Source organism: Salvelinus namaycush, chromosome 4 (genome assembly GCF_016432855.1).
Source record: "Salvelinus namaycush isolate Seneca chromosome 4, SaNama_1.0, whole genome shotgun sequence".
Lineage (NCBI taxonomy): Eukaryota > Metazoa > Chordata > Actinopteri > Salmoniformes > Salmonidae > Salvelinus > Salvelinus namaycush.
This window is the reverse complement of record NC_052310.1, coordinates 51,807,807-51,834,528: the sequence shown is the minus strand read 5'-3', so window position 1 is coordinate 51,834,528 and position 26,722 is coordinate 51,807,807. Positions and strand designations below refer to the sequence as shown.

The window sequence follows — 26,722 nt, the reverse complement described above, 5'->3', positions numbered from 1 at the left end:
AGGTGAAAAGTTAGGCCTAAAATTTGAAATTACCATGCTCAGATTCCTAATGAAGTCTCAGATTTAATTATTTTCAAATAGTGAGTTTTGTTGCAAACAAGACACACTGATTTGGCATTGGACAAATATGATAAGATAAACACATAGGCTTATCTCTCTGTCCATTCTTAGCTAGTCATTTCAGAAATTTGTGTGGTATTACTAAAGAGGTAACACTTTACTTGACACCCAGTGTCATAACAAATTATAACAGGGTCATAACCATGTCAGGGTCATAACCATGTCATAATATGTTATGACATAACTTGTCATAACCTGTCATAATATGGTCATAACACTGTCATGGCACATATATTTACACCTGCTGTGACATATGAGTTATTTTATGGCTGGTTATGACACCTACATAAGAGTGTCAAAACCCACATTTATTCTAATTCGTTTATTCCCTGACAATAAGTTTCCTTTCACTTGAATGTTTTTTTCTAAAATCCTTTGTTGTGGTAATGAACTATTTAAAGTCAGATGTGTTTCATCATATTTTAAATAACTTGTAGAAAATACCCTTTATGACACTGTCATGAAGCATTATGACCATTCTGTGTCACTTCACTTGGACTAAGAAAATACACTTTATGACACTGTCAAGAAGCATTATGACCATCATAATGCCAGATAGGCCAATCACGTACATACCCTGATATCAGTCATCATAAAGAAGAGCATTGGGGTAGGTGCATGTCTGACATCAATGTGTGTGCAATTACAATGATAATTTAACATGGTCAATAAAAAAATATATATACAGTTGAAGTCGGAAGTTTACATTGTTTTTCAACTACTCCACAAATTTCCTGTTTAACAAACTATATTTTTGGGAAGTCGGTTAGGATATCTACTTTGTGCATGACATAAGTAATTTTTCCAACAATTGTTTACAGACAGATTATTTCACTTATAATTCACTGTATCACAATTCCAGTAGATCAGAAGTTTACATACACTAAATTGACTGTGCTTTTAAACAGCTTGGAAAATTCCAGAAAATGATGTCTTGGCTTTAGAAGCTTCTGAACTAATTGACATCATTTGAGTCAATTGGAGGTGTACCTGTGGATGTATTTCAAGGCCTACCTTCAAACTCAGTGCCTCTTTGCTTGACATCGTGGGAAAATCAAAAGAAAGCAGCCAAGTCCTCAGGAAAAAATTGTAGACCTCCACAAGTCTGGTTCATCCTTGGGAGCAATTTCCAAACGCCTGAAGGTACCACGCTCATCTGTACAAACAATAGTATGCAAGTATAAACACCATGGGACCACGCAGCCGACATACCGCTCAGGAAGGAGACACGTTCTGTCTACTAGAGATGAACGTACTTTGGTGCGAAAAGTGCAAATCAATCCCAGAACAACAGCAAAGGACCTTGTGAAGATGCTGGAGGAAACAGGTACAAAGGTATCTTTATCCACAGTAAAACGAGTCCTATATCGACATAACCTGAAAGGCCGCACAGCAAGGAAGAAGCCACTGCTCCAAAACCGCCATAAAAAAGCCAGACTATGGATTGCAACTGCACATTGGGACAAAGATCGAACTTTTTGGAGAAATGTCCTCTGGTCTGATGAATCAAAAATAGAACTGTTTGGCCATAATGACCATCGTTATGTTTGGAGGAAAAAGGGGGAGGCTTGCAAGCCGAAGAACACCATCCCAACCATGAAGCATGGGGGTGGCAGCATCATGTTGTGGGGGGTGCTTTGCTGCAGGAAGGACTGGTGCACTTCACAAAATAGATGGCATCATGAAAGAAAATGATGTGGATATATTGAAGCAACATCTCAAGACATCAGTCAGGAAGTTAAAGCTTGGTCGCAAATGGGTCTTCCAAACGGACAATGACCCCAAGCATACTTCCAAAGTTGTGGCAAAATGGCTTCAGGACAACAAAGTCAAGGTATTGGAGTGGCCTGCACAAAGCCCTGACTTCAATCCTATAGAACATTTGTGGGCAGAACTAAAAAAGTGTGTGCGAGCAAGGAGGCCTACAAACCTGACTCAGTTACACCAGCTCTGTCAGGAGGAATGGGCCAAAATTCACCCAACTTATTGTGGGAAGCTTGTGGAAGGCTACCCGAAACGTTTGACCCAAGTTAAACAATTTAAAAGCAATGCTACCAAATACTAATTGAGTGTATGTTAACTTCTGACCCACTGGGAATGTGATGAAAGAAATAAAAGCTGAAATAAATCATTCACTCTACTATTATTCTGACATTTCACATTCTTAAAATAAAGTGGTGATCCTAACCGACCTAAAACAGGGAATTTTTACTAGGATTAAATATCAGGAATTGTGAAAAACTGAGTTTAAATGTATTTGGCTAAGGTGTATGTAAACTTCTGACTGTAACTGTAACATAACAATGCTGTTGACACGTAGATTAGGGTGTAATGGAATGTTTTGCCTTGCTTGGTAGGTTTTGTGGGTTTTGACACTCTTTTGTAGGTGTCATAACCAGCCATAAAATAAGTCAATATATGTCATAACAGGTCTAAATATATGTCAAGCGTTCAGGGAGGGTTTAGTTCAAATATATTTTCTTGAAGGGAGGGCCATCCATTTTCATTTCAGAGAGGTCAGATTTTCTCCGTGTAACCCTCATTATAAATATAAGTTCACTTATTGTGGGGAATGGACATAGTATATGCAAATGCAATAATGTAGTATTTACTATAGTTAGAAATGTGTGTTTTTGTTGACATTACTGTAGTATTTACTGTAGAATTCTACAGTGTACTACAACATTCTATAGTAAGTACTACACATGATTGAGGGATACTACAGTGTGTAGGATAGTATTCTACTGTATATCACAGTTTACTATAGTAAGTACTGTAGTTTTCTGTAGTAAACTGAAGTATTTTTTCATGTGGGTTGGTAGAAGAATAGAGAGAAGGTAGAATATCTGATAAAATAATCACTTCAAGCATCAACCAAGCTATCTCAAAGACAATTCAAAAGCATTTCCCTCTCCCTTTGTATCTAATCATGTTTTTTTAAAATTGGACAGTGCACACACTCCTTAGATCTCATTATCTCTGGAGGGGCACCATTTGTTTTCTCCAGTTAAGGGCCAATTCGGAGAGGGATGATCAATGATGTGTCTCACCATGCTGCAGTATCAGTGAACCTGCCAGGAATGGTAGCACTGTTTCTGTCCCAGTCCCTCCCTCCTGGAGCCTCTATAGGCTGCAGCCTGCAGCACTGTCTGGGTCATTACAGTCTCACAGAGACCTCAGAGCTCCTGAGACCTGACCATGACGGATCTGTGGTCAGCCCATCCGCTCATCCATCCGCTCATGCAATCCAGAAAAAGTTCTCAAGAGCTCTGTGTGACCTAATGCACTTGGGAAGTGGAGGGGTACAGTAGGGTCTATTCCCCTGTGTTAGTTTAGGGAAGTGACATGAGCAATAAAGTAAGATTTTTTTAAAAGCGGCTCTTATGTTGCTGTTGTGATTTTTCCCAAACTATGAAAGGTTATTTCCCGCAATTAAAGTTCCTTAAATAGAATACAAGTGTATATACATTGCATTCATAAAGTATTCCAACCCCTTGACTTTGGCCAGTCAACGACATTCAGAGACTTGTCCCGAAGCCACTCCTGCATTGTCTTGGCTGTGTGCTTATGTTCGTTGTCCTGTTGGAAGGTAAACCTTCACCCCAGTCTGAGATCCTGAGCGCTCTGGAGCAGGTTTTCATCAACGATCTCTCCGTACTTTTTTCTGTTCATCTTTCCCTCGATCTACTAGTCTTCCAGTCCCTGCTGCTGAAAAACCTCCCCACAGCATGATGCTGCCACCACCATGCTTCAGTGTAGGGATGGTGCCAGGTTTCCTCCAGATGTGACGCTTGGCATTCAGGCCAAAGAGTTCAATCTTGGTTTCATCAGACCAGAGAATCTTTTTTCTCATGGTCTGAGAGTCTTTTAGGTGCCTTTTGGCAAACTCCAAGCGGGCTGTCATGTGCCTTTTACTGAGGAGTGGCTTCCGTCTGGCCACTCGACCATAAAGGCCTGATTGGTGGAGTACTGCAGAGATGGTTGTCCTTCTGGAAGGTTCTCCCATCTCCACAGAGTAACTCTGGAGCTCTGTCAAAGTGACCATTGGGTTCTTGGTCACCTCCCTGACCAAGGTCCTTCTCCCACGATTGCTCAGTTTGGCCAGGCGGCCAGTTCTAGGAAGTGGTTTGATGGTTCCAAACTTCTTCCATTTAAGAATGATGAAGTCCACTGTGTTCTTGGGGACCTTCAATGTTGGTGAAATGTTTTGGTACCCTTCCCCAGATCTGCTACTCTCGGTGCGCTACAGACAATTCCTTCAACATCATGGCTTGGTTTTTGCACTGACATGCAGTCAACTGTGAGACCGTAAAAAGACAGGTGTGTGCCTTTCCAAATCATGTCCAATATAAGTGGATGCATGTTAGTCTGAGTACCAGTCTCTTAAGCTAACATTCCACTCCTTGTTATTGCTTTGGTACATGACATGGAGTACATGGAGTGGATTAGCTAAAGAGACTGGAACCCAGGTTAGGCACACGTGGCATCTCGGCAACTTTGAGAAAAAAAACATTATATCCGAGTTGTGCCCGTTATCACACTCGTATCTGCCCTCTCATTGGCTAGAAAGGTCTCACCTGCCTCCTCCCGACTGCCTTCCATTTTTGAAGACGTTTCTTTTCATTGTTAGAGCAGCCAATGGAGTATCTGGTCAATATAATGGATAATCTGGTTTCACACATCCCCATGTCTTACATTCCCCCCTCAAACTTACTCAACAGTGACCCAAGCGTTGAGCTGAGCACAACTGTAGATCCAGGTCACGGCACCACTGTAAAGAACGGCACGTTTAGTGAGTAAGGGTAAGGATGCTGAGGAGTAAGTTTCACACATCCCCATGTGCTACACTTCCATATTTTACCAGTCGGCAGTATGTGTTATTTCTGAAATAAGATTTAGCAAATGGTACAGAATTCTGTCCAGGGAACCGTCTCACAGCATGAGGTCTGAGAGAACGATATTAGAATGTCAGTACGCTTCCCGCACGCACGCACGCACGCACGCACGCACGCACGCACGCACGCACGCGCACACACACACACACACACACACACACACACACACACACACACACACACACACACACACACACACACACACGTGTACAAAACAAACACTGAAACATGCCATAAACGAACACGGTCTGCCAATGTGTGGGACTAAGATAGAATTCTCTTAGATACAATGTTACTCATACCGTCATTAGAGACTGTAAGCCATGCAATGTTATCCTCAAATGATCCCACCAACTCTGTTGCATAAGATGACTCTGTTGCATTAGATGGAGCTACCTGAGGAGACAGTGATTATGTTTCTATGGGTACCACTCCAAGTGCTTTTGTCTCCTCTCTCCTATGGGCTTTCTGCTGGATGAGTTCTGTAAGCTCAATGTGTGTGTGTGTGTGTGTGTGTGTGTGTGTGTGTGTGTGTGTGTGTGTGTGTGTGTGTGTGTGTGTGTGTGTGTGTGTGTGTGTGTGTGTGAATGTTGGCACGTTCTGTGCATAGAGATCCTGTCTGTGAGTGAAATTCAGAGAGAACCCCCCCTTCCACTCATCTCCCCACACACCAGTAGAATAGCAGGACAGTCATTGTCATATTGGCTGCCTGCTTTAGTTGTTAGACTTTGTTTTGTGCAGCGGGGCTGAAAGAGTGACGGGCGACACGATGAGCTGTGATACCGCCAAAGAGGAGGTTGCCTGTATCCCAGGCAAAACATTGTCAGCCTCACAATCTTCAGCATCTCAGAGGTGTCAACCGCAATGTGACAACAATATGACAGATGAAAAAATTACTTGAAGCACACAAAATTACAAAAACATTTGCCAAATATGCAAATGAACAGCAATTCCAAATCCTCATGAAAGTTTTCACTCACTAACTGTATAAACATTTTAAATCTCTTTCATGTCATAACTGCATTATGTCATTAATTTAGTGATTGACGCCTTCACAAACTTTCTTTAGTCTTCATCCTCAAACAAATAACATGGCACCACAGCAAACCAGCAGCATCTTAAGCAACTCTCTGCTTTCCCCTCAACCATGTACTGTACATCCCAGCCCCCACTCTACCGAAGAGCCCAAATCCCTCACCCATGATCATTGTCTTCATCGTCTTCAACTACAACCAATTGTAAAGGACGTCACACTGCTTGCTTAGTGAGGGCCGCTTCCTCCTGATCCGGCTCTTATGAGGCTGGAACGCAGGACATCTGCCTCGCAAACACACGTGACCACCCTCCCGAAGCGTCTTACCTAGGCAGCGCAAGTGGAGACACTTCAGGATGAGGAGTGAGGTCAACAGATCCCCCATCTGCTACACCAGCACATTCACCCAAACAACACAAAGCATCCCTCACTCTGGTTCATATAATTACTGCAGACATTGTGCACTGGCAGACCGCCAATTAACCACCTGGATGTGAAGTAGTTCAAGGCAAGCAAAACATACATTTATAACTTTTTGAAACAATCAGACGACTCTCCGCTAAGCAGATCGTATATACTGTAGCATTAGGATCTCAGCGAACAAGATTGTTCACAGGGCAAAAACACATTCACCTGTTCTGAATTTCAAAGTCTCATTGAGAGCTACAACACAGCCACACTGTCCCATGTAAATGGACACAAATCAAATCAAATCAAATGATGACAAGGCAGCTGGCAACGTGCCCAGTGAAACAGTACAGTAGCTGCTGACATACAGCAAAGTGTTGACTTCCCCTCAAACTATATGTCACTCTGGGTGAGTAGAGCTCACCTTCATGGTGCATCCCTGTGTCGACAGTGTTCTTCGCAGCACACGTGTGAGTGTGTGTGTAGTTTGTGTGTGTGTCCTGGGCAGGAGCCGCACTCTGTTTCCCACAGGGGAGGGAAAGCTGTCCCCTCACACGCTGCTACTCCTGTTTGCTGTACAGCGTCCAAATGAAAGGTATAATGTAGAGTGAAGAAACAGGACGCTACTGAGTCCTGACATGATGCTATCAATCTCCCCCCTCTCCATTTCTCCCTCTCCTACTTCCTCCCTCTCTCTCCCGTTCTCCCTCTCCTCTCTTTCTATCCCTCTATTCCTCACACTTCTCCACCCTTTAGTTGGAAACACAGATCGAGAGAGAGATTGGGAAAGATAGATGGTCCATTCTCCTCACCCCTCCTACCCTTTATGATCCACCCCCTCTTCTATTCCATCCAATACAAATCATCTCCAGCCCTCTTCCCCTCCCTCTGTTCGAGCCATACTGAGTGAGAGTCTCAGCCAGTGGCAGACTGGAGAAAATAACACCCCCTGTAGCTTCTCAGTTCTTTTCACACAAAATCAGACACAGGCATTGACACACTGTATAAATTGATACATGCATATGCATGATTAATATTAAGGAGCTCACATGAATCCAAAGGAAATTGTAGTTGACAGGTCTGTACCAGACAAATGATAAAACCCCAGCGAGTATTATCCATTATAAACTGTGTGCTTCAAGCCCTGAATCGTGATTGGCTGACAGCCGTGGTATATCAGACCGTATACCATGGGTATGACAAAACATTTAACTTACTGCTCTAATTACATTGGTAACCAATTTATAATAGCAATAAGGCACCTCGGGGGGTTGTGGTATATGGTCAATATACCCTGGAAAAGGGCTGTATCCAGCCACTCTACTTTGCGTTGTGCCCAAGAACAGCCCTTAGCTGTGGTATATTGGCCATATACCACACCAACCTCGGGACTTATTGCTTAATTATACAGTTGAAGTCGGAAGTTTACATACACTTAGGTTGGAGTCATTAAAACTAGTTTTTAAACCACTCCACAAACTTCTTGTTAACAACTATAGTTTTGGCAAGTCGGTTAGGACATCTACTTTGTGGATGACAAGTAATTTCTCCAATAATTGTTTACAGACAGATTATTTCACTTATAACTCACTGTATCACAATTCCAGTGGGTCAGAAGTTTACATACACTAAGCTAACTGTGCCTTTAAACAGCTTGGAAAATTCCAGAAAATGATGTCATGGCATTAGAAGCTTCTGATAGGCTAATTGACATCATTTGAGTCAATTGAAGGTGTACCTGTGGATGAATTTCAAGGCCTACCTTCAAACTCAGTGCCTCTTTGCTTGACATCATGGGAAAATCAAAAGAAATCAGCCAAGACCTCAGAAGAAAAGTGTAGACCTCCACAAGTCTGGTTCAGTCTTGGGAGCAATTTCCAAACGCCTGAAGGTACCACGTTCATCTGTACAAACAATAGTACGCAAGTATAAACACCATGGGACCACGCAGCCGTTATACCGCTCAGGAAGGAGACGCATTCTGTCTCCTAGAGATGAACGTGCGAAAAGTGCAAATCAATCCCAGAACAACAGCAAAGGACCTTGTGAAGATGAAGGAGGAAACAGGTACAAAAAGTATCTATATCCACAGTAAAATGAGTCCTATATCGACATAACCTGAAAGGCCTCTCAGCAAGGAAGACGCCACTGCTCCAAAACTGCCATAAAAAAACAGACTACGGTTTGCAACTGCACATTGGGACAAAGATCATACTTCTTGGAGAAACGTACTCTGGTCTGATGAAACAAAATATAACTGTTTGGCCATAATGACCATTGTTATGTTTGGAGGAAAAAAGGGGAGGCTTGCAAGCCCGAAGAACACCATCCCAACCGTGAAGCACGGGGGTGGCAGCATCATGTTGTGGGGGTGTTTTGCTGCAGGAGGGACTGGTGCACTTCACAAAATAGATGGCATCACGAAGAAAGAAAATGATGTGGATATATTGAAGCAACATCTCAAGACATCAGTCAGGAAGTTAAAGCTTGGTCGCAAATGGGTCTTCCAAATGAACAATGACCCCAAACATACTTCCAAAGTTGTGGCAAAATGGCTTAAGGACAACAAAGTCAAGGTATTGGAGTGGCCATCACAAAGCCCTGACCTCAATCCTACAGAAAATGTGTGGGCAGAACTGAAAAAGCGTGTGCGAGCAAGGCCTACAAACCTGACTCAGTTACACCAGCTCTGTCAGGAGGAATGGGCCAAAATTTACCCAACTTATTGTGGGAAGCTTGTGGAAGGCTACCCGAAACGTTTGACCCAAGTTAAACAATTTAAAAGCAATGCTACCAAATACTAATTGAGTGTATGTAAACTTCTGACCCACTGTGAATGTGATGAAAGAAATAAAAGCTGAAATAAATCATTCTCTCTACTATTATTCTGACATTTCACATTCTTAAAATAAAGTGGTGATGCTAACTGACCTAAGACAGGGAATTTTACTAGGATTAAATGTCAGGAATTGTGAAGCGCTGAGTTTAAATGTATTTGGCTCAGGTGTATGTAAACTTCCGACTTCAACTGTACATACAATGCAAATGTGTAGATTCTTAACAAGTGGCCAACAGCAAAGGAAAGACATAACGAACACTGTTGGTGGCGTGGAGTGGCGAACTGTCAGCTATGTCCTTAAATCTCATGTGAATTACATCCAAATTTTACCAACAGGCTAAGAACCCACACAGAAATGTATTGTATAGATGAAGATTTAAAGCCACAATGATGACAAAAGAATGACCTTTTTTAATATTACAGGTGTCATGATGTGGCCCTTTCTGGGTGTAAGTCGTGGCTTCCGCCTCTCTGACCCTCTCCTACATCCAGGTTCTGTTTTCTCAGGTCGTAAATTCCCGGCGGAGAACAAAGGATTTCACGTGGCCGAACTCCTAAATCCCCAAAATGGGGAAATGAAACTATATGTCCACTTGTGAGAATGTGGGAAGGGTCCGTGGACCATTAAGGGACAGTTATGTCGAGTGTGTTTCATTTGGTCACAAAGAACAGGAAACACACATAACTATATCTCTGAATGTTTACATTTCTCAATGATGGTATTTGCATCTAATTCTTGTATAAAATTAATGAGTAAAGATGAAACTATTTGTGAAATGATGTAATGTGATGTTAAACCTTTAATATGAGAGAATTGTATTCCCTTTAAAGTTTAACTAAGTCATTGGCCCGCCCCCGTGAGCACAGACATGATCAGGTGTCATGGAACCGCCCTCTTCTACTGTTACGAATAAAAGCCCCTCCTAAGAAAATCCTTTTCAAACTAAGCAAACCCACAGCGTGAGCTGTGATTGCGAATAGTTATTGAATTCCTAACCATACCACGTGGAGCGGAGCATTGGCTACACGGCTGGAAATGGTTAAACTCTGAGACTATCGATCCCTACAGAATAAGAGCAAATGTTAGATACTAATTACTAGTCTGTAGCTAGAAATTATGTAAACCTGGGATGCGAATACCGACAACCGCCGAACCATCTATCCTATGAGAACGTTTTTGAATGGTACTCTGAAGTATTCATTCTAACCACGAAAGACTGATCTTCAGGGAAACAGAAAGAGAGAGAGAGACTCGGATGAACTCTCCAGCAGACGGACCGGATTCCAACAGAGAAGACAACAATGACATACACTGTAAATATGTACTTGCAATTATTCTCGAATGAGCGGCCATTCATGTGCGAAGGATTAGCATTTCAATGTATATGATTATAGACTGTGTAATGAATCCATTTTGTTTTTCCCGCTCTCTCTCAGTCCACACCCCCTTCCCTTTGTCCACCAAGCCGTCATATCGGTTTAGCCCACTAGGGAATCTTCCCTATCATTGTTAGTAACCAATATCTACTGTTTGTTTGTTTATGCATTTCTGTGATTATTTAGTTAGTTAGTAAATAAATGGTTAAGCCAACTGGTGTATGGATGATTTATAGTAGAGGCTGGGTTCGTGCAGATAACCAACAATTTACGACGTTCAGATGAGACTGACCTGAGGTAAAGAATAATTCATTAATAGAAGACTAATTGATCAGATATTAAAATATCTGAAGAGCTATATTCAGAAAATTATAACAGTGTAATCTGAAGATTTTCCGTGGTGCCCTGACTTCCTAGTTAATTAAATTTACGTGATTAGTTTAATCACGTAATAATAATTTCAGAGAATTGATTTGATAAAATAACAGTCTTCACCTTTAATGACGCCAAAGACACGACATAGGATTAACTTAATGATCTATTGAAACTAATCAATTAGATTAATATGTCACAATTCTAAGTAGATATACACAATGTCTCCCATTGTGATAGTGGCACTGCAGTGTGTTTGTGCAGTCAGGGAAGGAGATGCTGTCTCTACTTTGTGTGCCAAGAGAGACCGTTAGAAAGAGAGAGGGCAGCTGAATCGCAACACAAGTCTCCCCACACTGTGCACTGACTGAAAATTGTTTAAGCAACAATTACCAAGCTATTGCAAAGTACATACACAAAAACACTTTGTATTATGACTCATGGTATTTCCACAGTCTGATTTAAATGATCATCCTGTCTTGGCTGTCAAGAAACCTTGATCAGAATGTAATGTTTTGTAGACTCATGAACACCCTATCAGAGCATCAACCTTCCCTGCAGCACTATCATAACAAACAGCCACCAATAGAGGACAGTCTCATCACACCGTTTTCCTATAACACAGGCAGATCTGCCATCGACTTCCATCACCAAACAGAAGTAAATCATTTGTGAGGGTGTCATTGTGAGCATCTGGTCAAATCCATAGGTGTCTAATCTGTTTTCTGTCTAGTCTTTTGGGATTGCTATGTGTTTACCCCTCCGTCTGTCTGTGATAGTCCATCTTCTCTAACCTGACAGATCTGATTTGTTAGTTTCGGTAGATCTATCAGAGCACCCTAGCTGAATTATCGGATCCATCTTTGTCTTTGCTCATCTGTCTGCTATGTCTATCTAGCTAACGGCTGATCTGCTTTGCTGCTGTTCTATCGGATCTATCGCTGCTATTCAACCTTAGTGTGCTTTACAGTATTTATTACTGACTGTACAGTTCTATCTCACACATCTCTATTCTAATTGGTCAGTGCTATCTGATCTACAGGGTGCATCTGTGTTGTGCTGTGTTAGACAGTGAGTGTAATGTGTGCAGTTCTGGACAATGAAGCACCCAGCTGACTCACGATCAAATAGGAAACAATAAACATTTCACAGACCCAAATCCAGGAAAGCCATAAATCAGATCATTGGGAATGAGAGGGGGGATAAAGACATGCTGTATACTACTTGAGAGGGGTAAAGGGACTGGGCTGGCAAGCATATTCCCCACAGATGACAGCTAGCAGAGACAAAAGCAGACTACCGCACCATCGTGCCTTCGAACTACAGTATCTTATACAATACAATAGAGCCCTCTATGAGTACGTAATGAAGCAAAAACAAAGCCATTGATATTACAACGCATGGTTCAAAATCACAGACGACAGCTTGAAAAACAAAGAATTAACAAACAATGATGCCAGCTGTTTGATCAAATTGACAGATAAACACAGCTAACTATCTCGGAATGTGTTCACATGGAAAAACTACACCAGATGGCAGTTGTTCCTGAAAACTCATCCATCCACTCAGTAAAGTTCCTCTTCAGGAGATAAAAAGATTGTATTGCAGAAGAAAATTAAGTTTTGATCTTCAGTCACTCTACTGAAAAGTTTTCCCCACTCACTTATTTACAAACAGTACCTTTCAGAGACTACAGTTATAAACACCCAGTGAAAATATGATGCTGACCATAAAAAGCTTTATCAATTATCAAATCAGGATGACACAATCAAAAGTGGTGATTCACATTAATGTAATGTCGTAAAATATCAATTCCAGTTCCAAATGTTGACGATAATGATTTTTTCATTAACAATCACGTATTTCCACTGACGTCTAATTATCACAGTTGCATTAAATTGCATTTGATGCAATATGTCAGGGATGTGAAAATATATAATGGGAATAGGGGTAGAGGGGGTGGGGTGTGGAGGGATGGCAGAGAAAGAAATGTACTAATGTACGAGTGATATATGTTGCAATTGCCCTTGGCATATACTTTGTACAATTTAATTAGATTTGCATTGAATTATGCTCACTTCGAGGCAAGCAACACTGAAGCATGCATGAGAGCGCCAGCTGTTATGGACGACTGTGTGATCACGCTCTCCGTAGCCGATATGAGCAAGACCTTTAAACAGGTCAACATTCACAAAGCTGCAAGGCCAGATGGATTACCAGGACGTGTTCTCAAAGCATGCGCGGACCAACTGGCAAGTGTCTTCACTGACATTTTCAACCTCTCCCTGACTGAGTCTGTAATACCTACATGTTTCAAACAGACTACCATAGTCCCTGTGCCCAAGAAAGCGAAGGTAACCTGCCTAAATGATTACCGCCCCGTAGCACTCACGTCGGTAGCCATGAAGTGCTTTGAAAGGCTTGTCATGGCTCACATCAACACCATCATGCCGGAAACACTACACAACTGACAGACCCAATTAATAATATACACTGGAAGGCCACTCCCTGTCCCTAAGCTTCTCCATATGTTCCTATTTATGATCTCAAATGTATCTGTGAAGAAAAGGAATGAAAAGTGCATAAATAATGTTGCAATGGCCATGCAGTGAAGCGATGATAATACGGTCACTAGTCAGGATTTAAGGTGGTGTTATCCAGCAGCAGCTCTTTAAAGATATATCCAGTCATTCAATTGCTTTATGAATGAGTAAGAGGGAGAATCAGTGATGAAATAACATTCAAGTGCATGTTATTTTATTTTTACTGTCAATACAGCGTACAAACCAAATTAACCAACAATATTCACGTCTGATAAACAAAAGAATAACATCAACTTTTGTCTCTATCCATTGTCACGGCCTGATCTTTTCTGGACTCCATTCCCGCCTGCCTGACCATTCTGCCTGCCCTGACCTCGAGCCTGCCTGCCATTCTGTACCTCTGGAACTCTGAACTGGTTTTGACCTTTTGCCTGTCCACGACCATTCTCTTGCCTACCCCTTTTGGATTGTTAATAAACATCTTGGACGAGACTGCATCTGGGTCTCGCCTTGTGCCCGTATCCATTTAGACTTTGCCAAACAGGAGATGCCCGGGAGGCTTCTGAGAACAAGATTCTGTTCACTTCAACAATGCTGATTATAGTAATGATAACTTCAACAATACTGAAGACTGTAGCAGGCAGTAGAAATGCAATTTTCTGAAAGCTATGATTAATAATAGACCAACTCAGTGGCCTTGTGGTTAGAGTGTCTGCCCTGAGATTGGAAGGTTGTGAATTCAATCCCAGGTCGAGTCATACCAAACTATTAAAATGGGACCTGATTTGTCCTGTCCAGAGGGGTGAAATTGTACATCAAGCTGCCTCCTGCTACAGAAACAGGAAATAGGCTCTTGCCCTATGAGCTGTTCTGTCTTGTGCAAGGCTACTTTACTTACTATGATTAATAATGCTATTATAAAACAATGGGAAATGTGTGATGCATTGCTGAGATCCATTTATCTCTACTGATCTCGCATATGGTCAATTCAAAGGATTTCAACAGCTATCTAGTAAGGCATGGAAGTTTAATGCAAAACACTTTACCAAAAGTGCAGAGGGGATTTGAGTTAACTGGGGATATTAGGCTAATGTGGCTGATATTAGGCTAATGTGGTGTGTACAGGGTAAAGTTCTTGTGCGTGTCTGGGATTTGGGAACATCTGGTACTTGATCAGGTCTTGAGGGTTGGGGCTGAACTGTAACTGAAGCATGTTACCCTATGATTGTTTACCGGGTCAGACCTAACATTTGAGATGAGATGAATAAAAAGCAATTGTAGTCGGATGCATGTGAAGAATACACAACTAACTGCTGTATTAACCTGACATACAGTATCATAGAAGTTGGGTAAGAGGATAGTTTACTATTCCAATTGATTTAATCCAAAATAGCTGTTCAATAGATTTTTAAATCTACTGTAGCTTTACATGAGTTGTTTTAATGATAGTGATGCACCTTACCATTTCAAAAATACGTACAGTTGAAGTCGGAAGTTTACATACACCTTAGCCAAAAACATTTAAACTCAGCTCTTCACAATTCCTGACATTTAATCCTAGTAAATATTCCCTGTTTTAGGTCAGTTAGGATCACCACTTTATTTTAAGAATGTGAAATGTCAGAATAGTAGTAGAGAGAATGATTTATTTCAGCTTTTATTTCTTTCATCACATTCCCAGTGGGTCAGAAGTTTACATACACTCAATTAGTATTTGGTAGCATTGCCTTTAAATTGTTTAACTTGGGTCAAACGTTTCGGGTAGCCTTCCACAAGCTTCCCACAATAAGTTGGGTGAATTTTGGCCCATTCCTTCTGACAGAGCTGGTGTAACTGAATCAGGTTTGTAGGCCTCCTTGCTCGCACATGCTTTTTCAGTTCTGTCCACACATTTTCTATAGGTTGGAGGTCAGGGCTTTGTGATGGCCACTCCAATACCTTAACTGTTGTCCTTAAGCCATTTTGCCACAACTTTGGAAGTATGCTTGGGGTCATTGTCTATTTGGAAGACCCATTTGCGACCAAGCTTTAACTGCCTGACTGATGTCTTGAGATGTTGCTTCAATATATCCACATCATTTTCCTGCCTCATGATGCCATCTATTTTGTGAAGTACACCAGTCCCTCGTGCAGCAAAGCACCCCCACAACATGATACCTCCACTCCTGTGCTTCACGGTTGGGATGGTGTTCTTCGGCTTGCAAGCCTCCCCCTTTTCCCTCCAAACATAACGATGGTCATTATGACCAAACAGTTCTATTTTTGTTTCATCAGACCAGAGGACATTTCTCCAAAAAGTTCGATCTTTGTCCCCATGTGCAGTTGCAAACCATAGTCTGGCTTTTTTATGGTGGTTTTGGAGCATTGACTTCTTCCTTGCTGAGCGGCCTTTCAGGTTTTAACGATATAGGACTCGTTTTACTGTGGATATAGATACTTTTGTACCTGTTTCCTTCAGCATCTTCACAAGGTCCTTTGCTGTTGTTCTGGGATTGATTTGCACTTTTCGCACCAACTGAATGTCTAAAGTATCCATTACATTCTTTTGAAATATGAACACAGAAATACTGGACATTTTGAACTCTTGAATCGGTCTTGCTCCCCCGGTCTTGGTCTCAACTCGGACACGATTCGCTCCGGTCTTGGTCTTGAATCGGTCTCGCTTTAGGTGGTTTCGAACACAACACTGCTCTTATTATTTGTTCACACCCTCCCCTTACCTAGTAGGTCTATGTCATTACGGAAAGAGTTGGTGCGTGTGAAAACGTTTGATCTAGAGCCTCAGTGACAAACATTCCATTATTATAATTCATTACACCCGCACTTCCATCCGAACCTCTTTAAATCCCGTACAAGTACCCGCCTCTGCCAGTAATGAACTTGGCCTCAGATCTTATGTTCAAATGTATTATATATAAATAAAACACCCATATATCATTATATCAGAAGCCATCATGATATATAGAAAATCAATATACCACTGTACAGAACAATATATTCTGACACCAAGAAAGACAGCATAGGAACAACAAATAAACAAATTTGAAGTCATTTCAGGATATCTAATCCACATATTCATTGATTTTGAATGCGTTCCCATTTCCATATATCTCAGAGTGCTAGACTTCACAGCTGTGCTCAGTAGTGCTATTGAAAGCTTCACTATGGTGTTGATGCAGTTAGTGCCCTCTGTCACAGACAGACAGTAAGCTTTTAACTTCCCACGGGAAGCTAATTAAGAAGCAGAAATCAGCAGTGCAGATTCTCACACATTGTTATGGAGCCATCATGTAAAGTGAGGCTCTGCACACTGCACATCATCCCTTTCATGAGGCCATAATGTTGTGATCCTTAGATCTTTTTGACTTGGCAATAGCACCCTCTGCTGTATCTGTGGTTATAGTGACCAATGTGCGCTGACAAATACTGGACAGTAAGGCTCTAGTGTTTGATTTATTCTTGTTCTATAATATCAAAACCAATGCCGGCCAAGCTAAACTAAAACTTCCTTTTCTCTTTCATCTCCATGTTCTCCCTCTTCTGGAATATTCCACAGGCTTATGGTTTTATTTGCCTGTACATTTAGTTGGAATTCTGTCTTGCCACTGTCAACTCAGATGTAAGGCAAGCTCAATCTCAGTGCATAAAATATCAAATAAACCCAACATTTGTGGATGACATGTTTGAATTAAACTATGATGACGACATGATGATGAAACAGCAGTTTCACTCATGCCCTTGGTAGAGGACGAAGTTTGAAAGTTAAAGCTTAATTGGCAAGTCTACAAGTTGATGTAATGTTTCTTGTCATTTCAGGTCATAACTATACTACTAACTTATTCTACTGAGCCATTTACTTTCTTCGTGTTCTTATATATATTCTTACAAAAATTGTTGTTGTCGAGAAGGAACCTGCAGGTAAGCATTTCATTGGACGGTGTATACCATGCGTATTCTGTACATACAACTAATAAAACTTTAAACTAACACTCAGACGATCGGGGATTGAATGTGTGGCATCAGCAGAGAAAAGGTGGTGACTGAACTGTCCCTTTTCTTTAACTCTAACAGACATTGTGGAAATGGGTGAGAAGGCAGCCAGCCAGACATGGCAGCTGATCCCATTAGTTTTACTGTCACAGCTAGGGCTTCTCCAATCTCTCCCTGAGAAGAAAACCGCTCTGGGAAGAGAAACACTTCATTATCCAGACACCCTGCACCCTGTTGGGAGACTGACATTTGCCTCAGTAAAAAGGTTCTCTTGCATCAATACACTCAACCTGTAAAGTTCAAAGGCACTTTCACTAAGGCAATAAGTCTTACATCTTTAGATCAAAAATGTCTCACATATAGCTCTGCTTCATATTGAACTACATTATGCCTCACGAGTGAGATGATTTGCCTAGATGCTAGTCTGTTTTGTATTAAACAAAACAAAGATAGGCTACTGATTTGTTTATTTAGAGCCCCAATTAGCTTTTACTAATTGCAACAGCTAGGCTACTCTTCCTGTAATTCAACATATCAAACACTAGATGAGTGGCGCAGTGGTCTAAGGCACTGCATCGCAGTGCTAGCTGTGCTACTAGAGATTCTGGGTTCGAGTCCAGACTCTGTCACAGCTGGGCCGTGACCGGGAGACCCATGGGGCGGTGCACAATTGGTCCGGGTTAGGGGAGGGTTTGGCCGGCAGGGATGTCCTTGTCCCGTCGCGCACTAGTGACTCCTGTGGCGAGCCGGGCACAGTGCACGCTGACATGGTCGTCAGGTGTAAGGTGTTTCCTCCGACACATTGGTATGGCTGGCTTCCAGTTTAAGTGGGCATTGTGTCAAGCAGCAGTGCGGCTTGGCTGGGTTGTGTTTCGGAGGATGCGCGGCTTTCGCCTCTCCCGAGTCTGTACGGGAGTTGCAGGGATGAGACAAGACTGTAACGACAAATTGGGGTAAAAAAATAAACAAAAAACACTAGCTGAGTTATGTGAATGATTATCTTCCTGCCTCATGTCCATAGATATACAGTTGAAGTTGGAAGTTTACATCTTCCATAACCATACACAAAATAAATTTAAACTCAGGTTTGCACAATTCCTGACATTTAATCCTAGTAGAAGGATTAGGTCAGTTAGGATCACCACTTTATTTTAAGAATGCGAAATGTCAGAATAATAGCAGAAAGAATGATTTATTTCAGCTTTTATTTCTTTCATCACATTCCCAGTGGGTCAGAAGTTTACATACACTCAATTAGTATTTGGTAGCATTGCCGTTAAATTGTTTAACTTGGGTCAAACGTTTTGGGTATCCTTCCACAAGCTTCCCACAATAAGTTGGGTGAATTTTGGCCCATTCCTCCTGACAGAGCTAGTGTAACTGAGTCAGGTTTGTAGGCCTCCTTGCTCGCACATTCTTTTTCAGTTCTGCCCACAAATGTTCTATAGGATTGAGGTCAGGGCTTTGTGATGGCCACTCCAATACCTTGACTTTGTTGTCCTTAAGCCATTTTGACACAACTTTGGAAGTATGCTTGGGGTCATTGTCCATTTGGAAGACCCATTTGCGACCAATCTTTAACTTCCTGACTGATGTCTTGAGATGTTGCTTCAATATATCCACATCATTTTCCTCCCTCATGATGCCATCTATTTTGTGAAGTGCACCTGTCCCTCCTGCAGCAAAGCACCCCCACAACATGATGCTGCCACCCCCGTGCTTCACGGTTGGGATGGTGTTCTTCGGCTTGGAAACCTCCCCCCTTTCCCACCAAACATAACGATGGTCATTTTGGCCAAACAGTTCTATTTTTGTTTCATCAGACCAGAGGACATTTCTCCAAAAAGTACGATCTTTGTCCCCATGTGCAGTTGCAAACCGTAGTCTGGCTTTTTTATGGCGGCTTTGGAGCAGTGGCTTCTTCCTTGCGGAGCGGCCTTTCAGGTTATGTCAATATTGGACTTGTTTAACTGTGAATGTAGATACTTTTGTACCTGTTTCCTCCAGCATCTTCACAAGCTCCTTTACTGTTGTTCTGGGAATTATTTGCACTTTTCGCACCAAAGTACGTTCATCTCTAGGAGACAGAACGCGTCTCCTTCCTGAGTGGTATGACGGCTGCGTGGTCCCATGGTGTTTATACTTGTGTACTATTGATTGTACAGATGAACGTGGTACCTTCAGGCATTTGGAAATTTCTCCCAAGGATGAACCAGACTTGTGGAGGTCTACAATGTTTTTCTGAGGTCTTGGCTGATTTCTTTTGATTTTACCATGATGTCAAGCAAAGAGGCACTGAGTTTGAAGGTAGGCCTTGAAATACATCCACAGGTACACCACCAATTGACTCAAATGATGTCAATTAGCCTATCAGAAGCTTCTAAAGCCATGACATAATTTTCTGGAATTTTCCAAGCTGTTTAAAGCCACAGTCAATTTTAATGTATGTAAACTTCTGACCCACTGGAATTGTTATACAGTGAGTTATAAGTGAAATAATCTGTCTGTAAACAATTGTTGGAAAAATTACTTGTGTCATGCACAAAGTAGATGTCCTAACCAACTTGACAAAACTATAGTTTGTTCACAAGAAATTTGTTGAGGTGTTGAAAAACGAGTTTTAATGATGTACACTTCCGACTTCAACTGTATGATGATTAAGTGATAATGCCCTCGAAGCCGGTGTTTGGAGGATATATTTTCACGTGCCGATATGCTCCAAACACATCATCACTGTTATACAACGTGTTACCAACATATTCAAATAATGATTGACATATTTTAATTAAAAACATTATTATGATTAATTTATTCATACTCTTTCTACCTTCCAGAAGATATAGTCCCGAAACAAATCTAGGTTTGCTACCCAAGCCGGCTGGTCGTTCGTTCTATTGGTTCAGTTGCCAGAGACGCGACCCAGTCGTTCAGTCTTTTTGTTCTGTATCTATGGGCGGGACCCAGTTGTTCGTTCTAAATGTTCCATTGCCATACTGGCTGGCAACGTTCTTATTATTGCTTGCTAGCTAGCCAACTACGGCTAACTTACAGTCACGCCAAACAGTGCAGAAAGAATAACAGCAGTAGCTGCATTTGTTTAAGCTGTTTTCTAGTGACATTTATTTGGATGCATCCATAACAATGAGCTAATGAGGCACGATTTCGCCTGACATAAAAAGTGCTCTCTCTTTAGGACACTGTTGTTAGAGCTAGCCAACAACACAGCTAACAAAATAACTTCAAACTGAAGCTGGGAAGACTGTAAACTAGCTACACTTCATTTTGTTTCACCTTTTTTCAATTTAAATTTCTTTGTATATATCCATAAAAATTATGCCAGGTGATTCGACTTGCTGAGAAACGCTGCCTGCCTCACTCTCTCATCCCGACTCCCGACCCCTACACGTGCATTACTATCGAATTTGGATATCGAATTTGAATATAAACTTGATCTCCAATATAAAAACATCGAGACATTATCTCACATTTCTTTTAGACTAACATTTAGTTTTCAACAGCGGAGATTTGTATAAACCTTCAACACCATTCCATTTACAATCTTCACTGCTTTTAACAGCAAGCATAATACCTCTACTGCTTCATGCCGCAGCACGACTCTCCCAAACAATTTCCCTAGGCCTCTGCGCTCGCGGTTTATGAGTTTGAGTTCTCAGAGCAAAACAAAGATTATGCCCTATTCACAGTTGATTTAAGGTGGGTGACTGTTCACAGTGGAATGGTATTGATTACTTTATTCCCTCCAAGACTCAAGTTTCACGAAAGCAAGGTACAGAATACATTATCTCAAGTGTTGTTTTGTTTTCATACAGTCATTCATACAGTCACACTGTATATATACTTTCTGTTTTTCCTACTGTATTATTGACTGTATGTTAACTAAAGGTGAAATAAAAAATGTGCACTTATATTGCCCTGTTCTGAATTCAATGAAGTTGCAGACTTTTTCAAGACTTAATTGTTGCAACAAATTTCACAGAGTGAAACTCAGAAAGGAAATAGCTTCCTTTCTGGGGGGGGTTGTAAGAGCTGGCTAACTGCATGGTGTGACAGGATGAGCAGCCAGGAGTGGAGTTAGGCACGTTTGAAGAGGCTGCAGCTGCAGACTCTCCTCTCCTCCTCTTTGAATATGCAGACAGAGCAGAGAAAGCTAGGTTGGTAAAGCATCACTGGTAACGCTTACATTTAAGTTGCCCCTATAACTATGTAACTAACACAGTAATAACTGTTAACAGTAGTTACATAGATTTTACTACATACTACATGATAATAGTGGTTGTTGCGAAAGCAATTATTACACAATTGGAAGGTTGCTGAAGGTTATTCCACATGTGTAACTACAGATGCTACTACACATTTTCTGTTCACATTACACTGTTTTGTAATTACATGTTTGAAAGTCACCTGTGAATTACCATGTTAATAACTCAAACCATAATCTGATCTTGTTACATGTAGCAACAAGGTGCCACTACCATCTAATCCACATGTAATACCAGGGTTGATAAATAGGCTAGGACCTGGTAACAACAATTGTAACAATTTCACTTTGATTGGCTGAGTTTCATGAAGTGATTTAAATAATGCAGGTGATTGGACAACACACAGTAGTATGGGGCGCTGTCTGGGACCTTCCCAGCGCAGTATGTGTACATTGAAAAAAAAGGGTGACCGTAAACAAAAAGACGAGCTGTGTGAAAAGTCACATACCAATGTCACGTACAACAACAGCAAGAAAGAGTGAAATAATAACAGAGGATGTATTAACACAGCTTGATGAAGCTATTCGGAGTGCACCCTGCATAGCATTAGTTGTTGATGAATCTACTGATGTGAATGATAGTGCCCAGCTTCTCTGGTGTATGTTAGATTTTACCACACAGAGAAGAATAAATTCTGTGAAGACCTGTTAGGTGTAACACCACTCGAGACACATACAAGAGAAAAGGGCATAGACATGGCCATAAAGGAGATGCTGAGAAAGAGGGGGATAGATCTAAAATAAGTGGTGTCTATCACCTCAGATGGGGCCCCTGTCATGATAGGAAGAGAGAGAGGAGCTGTGGCACAGCTGAAAGAGGACAACCCTGATCTCACAGCTTACCACTGCATCATTCATCAGTCTGTCCTGTGCGCCAATCTGTCAGAAGAGTATGCTGAAGTGATGAATACAATGATGAAACTCATCAACTTCCTCAGGGCATCATCATCAACATCGCCTGCTGCGAGAATTCCTGAAAGAAGTTGAGGCAAATGCAAATTACCTACTGGTGCACAACAACGTAAGATGGCTCAGTAAAGGCAGGGTGTTGGAACGCTTTTGGTCCATTCATAAGGAAATAACAGTTTTCCTAGAACCGCTCAAGAATCAGAAGGCAACCCAGTTTTTTTGCAAGACAATTGCAAAATGGATATTGCTGCTTTTTTGGTAGACATCACATCACACCTTAATGAGCTCAATGTGAAACTACAGGGTAAGAACAATTCAGTTTGTGATTTGATGACATCTGTCCGCTCCTTCCACAGGAAACTGGAAGTGTTCAAGGAAGATCTTCAATGAGACTTTGCACACTTCCCAAAAGTGCAGGAACAGATTCAGGCTGAGGGATATTTCTCTCTTCATAGATAAGCTGATAGGAAACTTCAGAAATCACTTTGACAGCTTCAGCCTTGCACAGCAGCTCCTTCTTCCAATTGAGAATCCATTCCTCATCACAGATGTCAGGGGATTTTCAACGGAGGTGACACAGACCTTCAAGTGGGCACATGCTGGATCTCTACAGATGGAACTGATTGATCTGCAAGCAAATGTTGCACTAAGAGAGCACTTTCAACTAACTGATCATGACACTTTCTGGCTGCAGGCAGAAAACAGGTCTGAGACTGTTTCCCCTGGTCTAACCAAAGTAGCACTACACACCTTGACCATGTTTGGCTCCACATACAGCTGTGAATCTTCTTTCTCCACTATGAACATCATTAAAAATAAGTACCGTTCTAGACTCACCAATGAGCACCTACATTTGTGCATGAGAATGGCACTGACTCCATTCCAGCCAAGGTTCAAATGACTGGCAGGACAAGAAACAGCCCATTTCTCTCACTAAAGAAGAGAGATGGAGAAGTGAAGTGGGAGAGAGTAGGAAAGGTAAATATTAATCCTGTGGTTTCTTATCTGTTCAAAAATCATAGCACTTTTTTCAGAAACAGGCACTTTTGTTATTTTTTTGTGAAGATGCAGTCTTGTTTTGCTTGAAATGAGAACATTTGTGATAGGCCTACTTTTATTTATGGTTAGTCTGCATATTTATTTTACCTCATGTTTAATGTGTCTGCATTGAAAATGTGCAATAAATATTGTTGAAATGTTACTGAAATGTAGTACTTTGTTTATTAGCTATACATATACAAGAACTACATATGCACGTTAGACATTTTAATGGTTTGGACCTTTGGGGGGAGAAAATGTTAGTCACTGGACCTCTTTGAATTCTAATTGTGCACCCCTGCACTAGATGAACAATCCACTGGACTGTATCTACATGTACATTTGCATTTTTATAGATGCCTTGATAGAATATGAATATAAGCCTTTCACTTTTAAGACACTGACTGTAAGAAAGCCAAAAAACAAAGCTTTTCTCTAAGTCTGACTCATATTAACTTCCTTCAATAAGAAGAGCACATTGAAACATTACTTATAACAGCACATGAATAAATCGTTGTGATTCATAGTACAGCTACGAGGAGCAAATCGTTAAACAATGCCAGAACCCCTCTACATCAGGCTCAGGCTCCATTAACAGCATCAACTGAGCACTGGGAGAATTAACACATTTATTTAATTTTTTAATGTTTTATTTAACCTTTATTTAACTAGGCAAGTCATTTAAGAACAAATTATTATTTACAGTGACGGCCTACCAAAAGGCAAAAGGCCTCCTGCGAGGTTGGTGGCTGGGATTAAAAATATAAATACATTAAATAAAAATATAGGACAAAACACCCATCACGACGAGACAACACAACACTACATAAAGAGAGACCTAAGACAACAACATAGCATGGCAGCAACACATGACAACACAGCACGGTAGCAATACAACATGACAACACATGGTAGCAACACAACATGGCAGCAACACAACGTGGTAGCAGCACAAAACAGGGTACAAACATTATTGGGCACCGACAACAGCACAAATGGCAAGGTAGAGACAACAATACATCATGCAAAGCAGCCACAACTGTCAGTAAGAGTGTCCATGATTGAGTCTTTGAATGAAGAGATTGAGATAAAACTGTCCAGTTTGAGTGTTTGTTGCAGCTCGTTCCAGTCGCAACCCAGGGATGTGTGTGCTTTGGGGATCTTTAACAGAATGTGACTGGCAGAACGAGTGTTGTATATGGAGGACGAGGGCTGCGGTAGATATCTCAGATAGGGGGGAGTGAGGCCTAAGAGGGTTTTATAAATAAGCATCAACCAGTGGGTCTTGCGACGGGTATACATAGATGACCCGTTTACAGAGGAGTATAGAGTGCAGTGATGTGTCCTATAAGGAGCATTGGTGGCAGATCTGATGGCAGAACGGTAAAGTACATCTAGCTGCTCAAGAGCACCCTTACCTGCCGTTCTATAAATTACGTCTCCGTAATCTAGCATAGGTAGGATGGTCATCTGAATCAGGGTTAGTTTGGCAGCTGGGGTGAAAGGAGCGATTTCAATAGAGGAAACCAAGTCTAGATTTAACTTTAACCTGCAGCTTTGATATGTGCTGAGAGAAGGACAGTGTAACATACAGTGCCGTCTGAACCCAACTTCTACACTGATAAGGAGAGCAATTAATAATGCAATAGCTGTCTGCAGCAATAAAGTCAAACTGTATAATTTATGTCAGACAATGCAGTCGCTACTGAAGCAGATAAGATCATGCAGCAGCCAGTGAATACATATAACAAAGAAGCACTGGAACTGCTAACCCAAAACAATCAACTATAGAAACAACCAGATAAAAAATACCTAACACCAACACCAACTTACAAATAACGATAGACCCACAATGCTGTCCTATAGATTTCACAACTACAGTAACTTATCAGACAAACATCTGAAAGCTTACATGCTCCAGTTTTTTCTCTTTCCTGCGGAGCCATACGCCTGCAGAGTAGTCCTGCTGCTGGACGGTGCTGTAGATGGTTTTCGCCGGGACCACCAGGGGACCACCCCCCTTCAGCTGGAGCTCCATAAAGCCCACTGACGGCAGCCCGGCTGAGCGCATCGCCTTCCCCTCATGTCAGGCTAGGCTGGAGAAGCCCTCTGCTCAGACCCCTGGCTTGGGGCTCACGGATCCCATGTGTTGTGCTGAAGGAGGAAGAAGAAACTGACGGAGGAAGAAGAGACCCGCCTGGATCAGACCCCAGTAGAGTCAGCAACACTGCCTGTCGGTGCTGGCAGAGTTAGGGAGGCAGGCTGCTCCACTCTACCCTGTCTCTCTCTCTCTGGCACTTTTATCCCCCTCCCTCCCTGCTTCTCCTGGTTTCTAGGTCTTTCTATCTCCTCTGTCTCTACCTTCACCACTCTCCACCTCAAGCAGTGATATCCCTGGTTGTCGGAGGGAGCCTTCACAGACTAATCAAAAAGATATGCACACACGCAAACATAAACAACTGAATGTGTACAGACACAGTTACACACACACCGTTTTATCATGCTTTTGCTCACATTTTGCCATGAGGCTAAAATAATTTTTTCATATGCCATCTGGGATGCACTGCGCGCACGTTCGGTAATCCGGCCCTGGGTATGACATCATTTTGTATGATCTGTGGAGACACACAGGTATGACATCATGTATGATCTGGAGTAACCTCTGTTTTCCTCAGCCCATCAAATGCCACACAGGCAATAGAGTTTGATGTCTAATTACCCAGACAGAATCTGCTTTCCCAGAGCTACAGTCAGAGCTCCTTAATTTGGACACATTGTAGTATGAAAGGCTGCCTTCCTGACAAATAATGAGATAACAATGGCTTATTTTCACCTATGCTACCCTTTTGTTTGTTGGGAGTTTGTTGGGACCCACACATTTGTAGGTGGATACCTCAGCTTGATTCTTCAACTTTCACC

General features: G+C 41.6%; 1 protein-coding gene across 1 annotated transcript in view; it reads right to left on the bottom strand.

The window, feature by feature from the left end:
- Positions 1-26,060, bottom strand: part of LOC120045916 (inactive phospholipase D5-like) — a 75,295-nt gene extending 49,235 nt beyond the window's left edge. Inside the window, exon 1 of the mRNA XM_038990842.1 lies at positions 25,716-26,060. Within this exon, the coding sequence (XP_038846770.1) occupies positions 25,716-25,874 (159 nt within the window). The 5' untranslated portion in view covers positions 25,875-26,060. The remainder of the gene's footprint in view (positions 1-25,715) is intronic.
- Between the last annotated feature and the right edge of the window lie 662 nt (positions 26,061-26,722).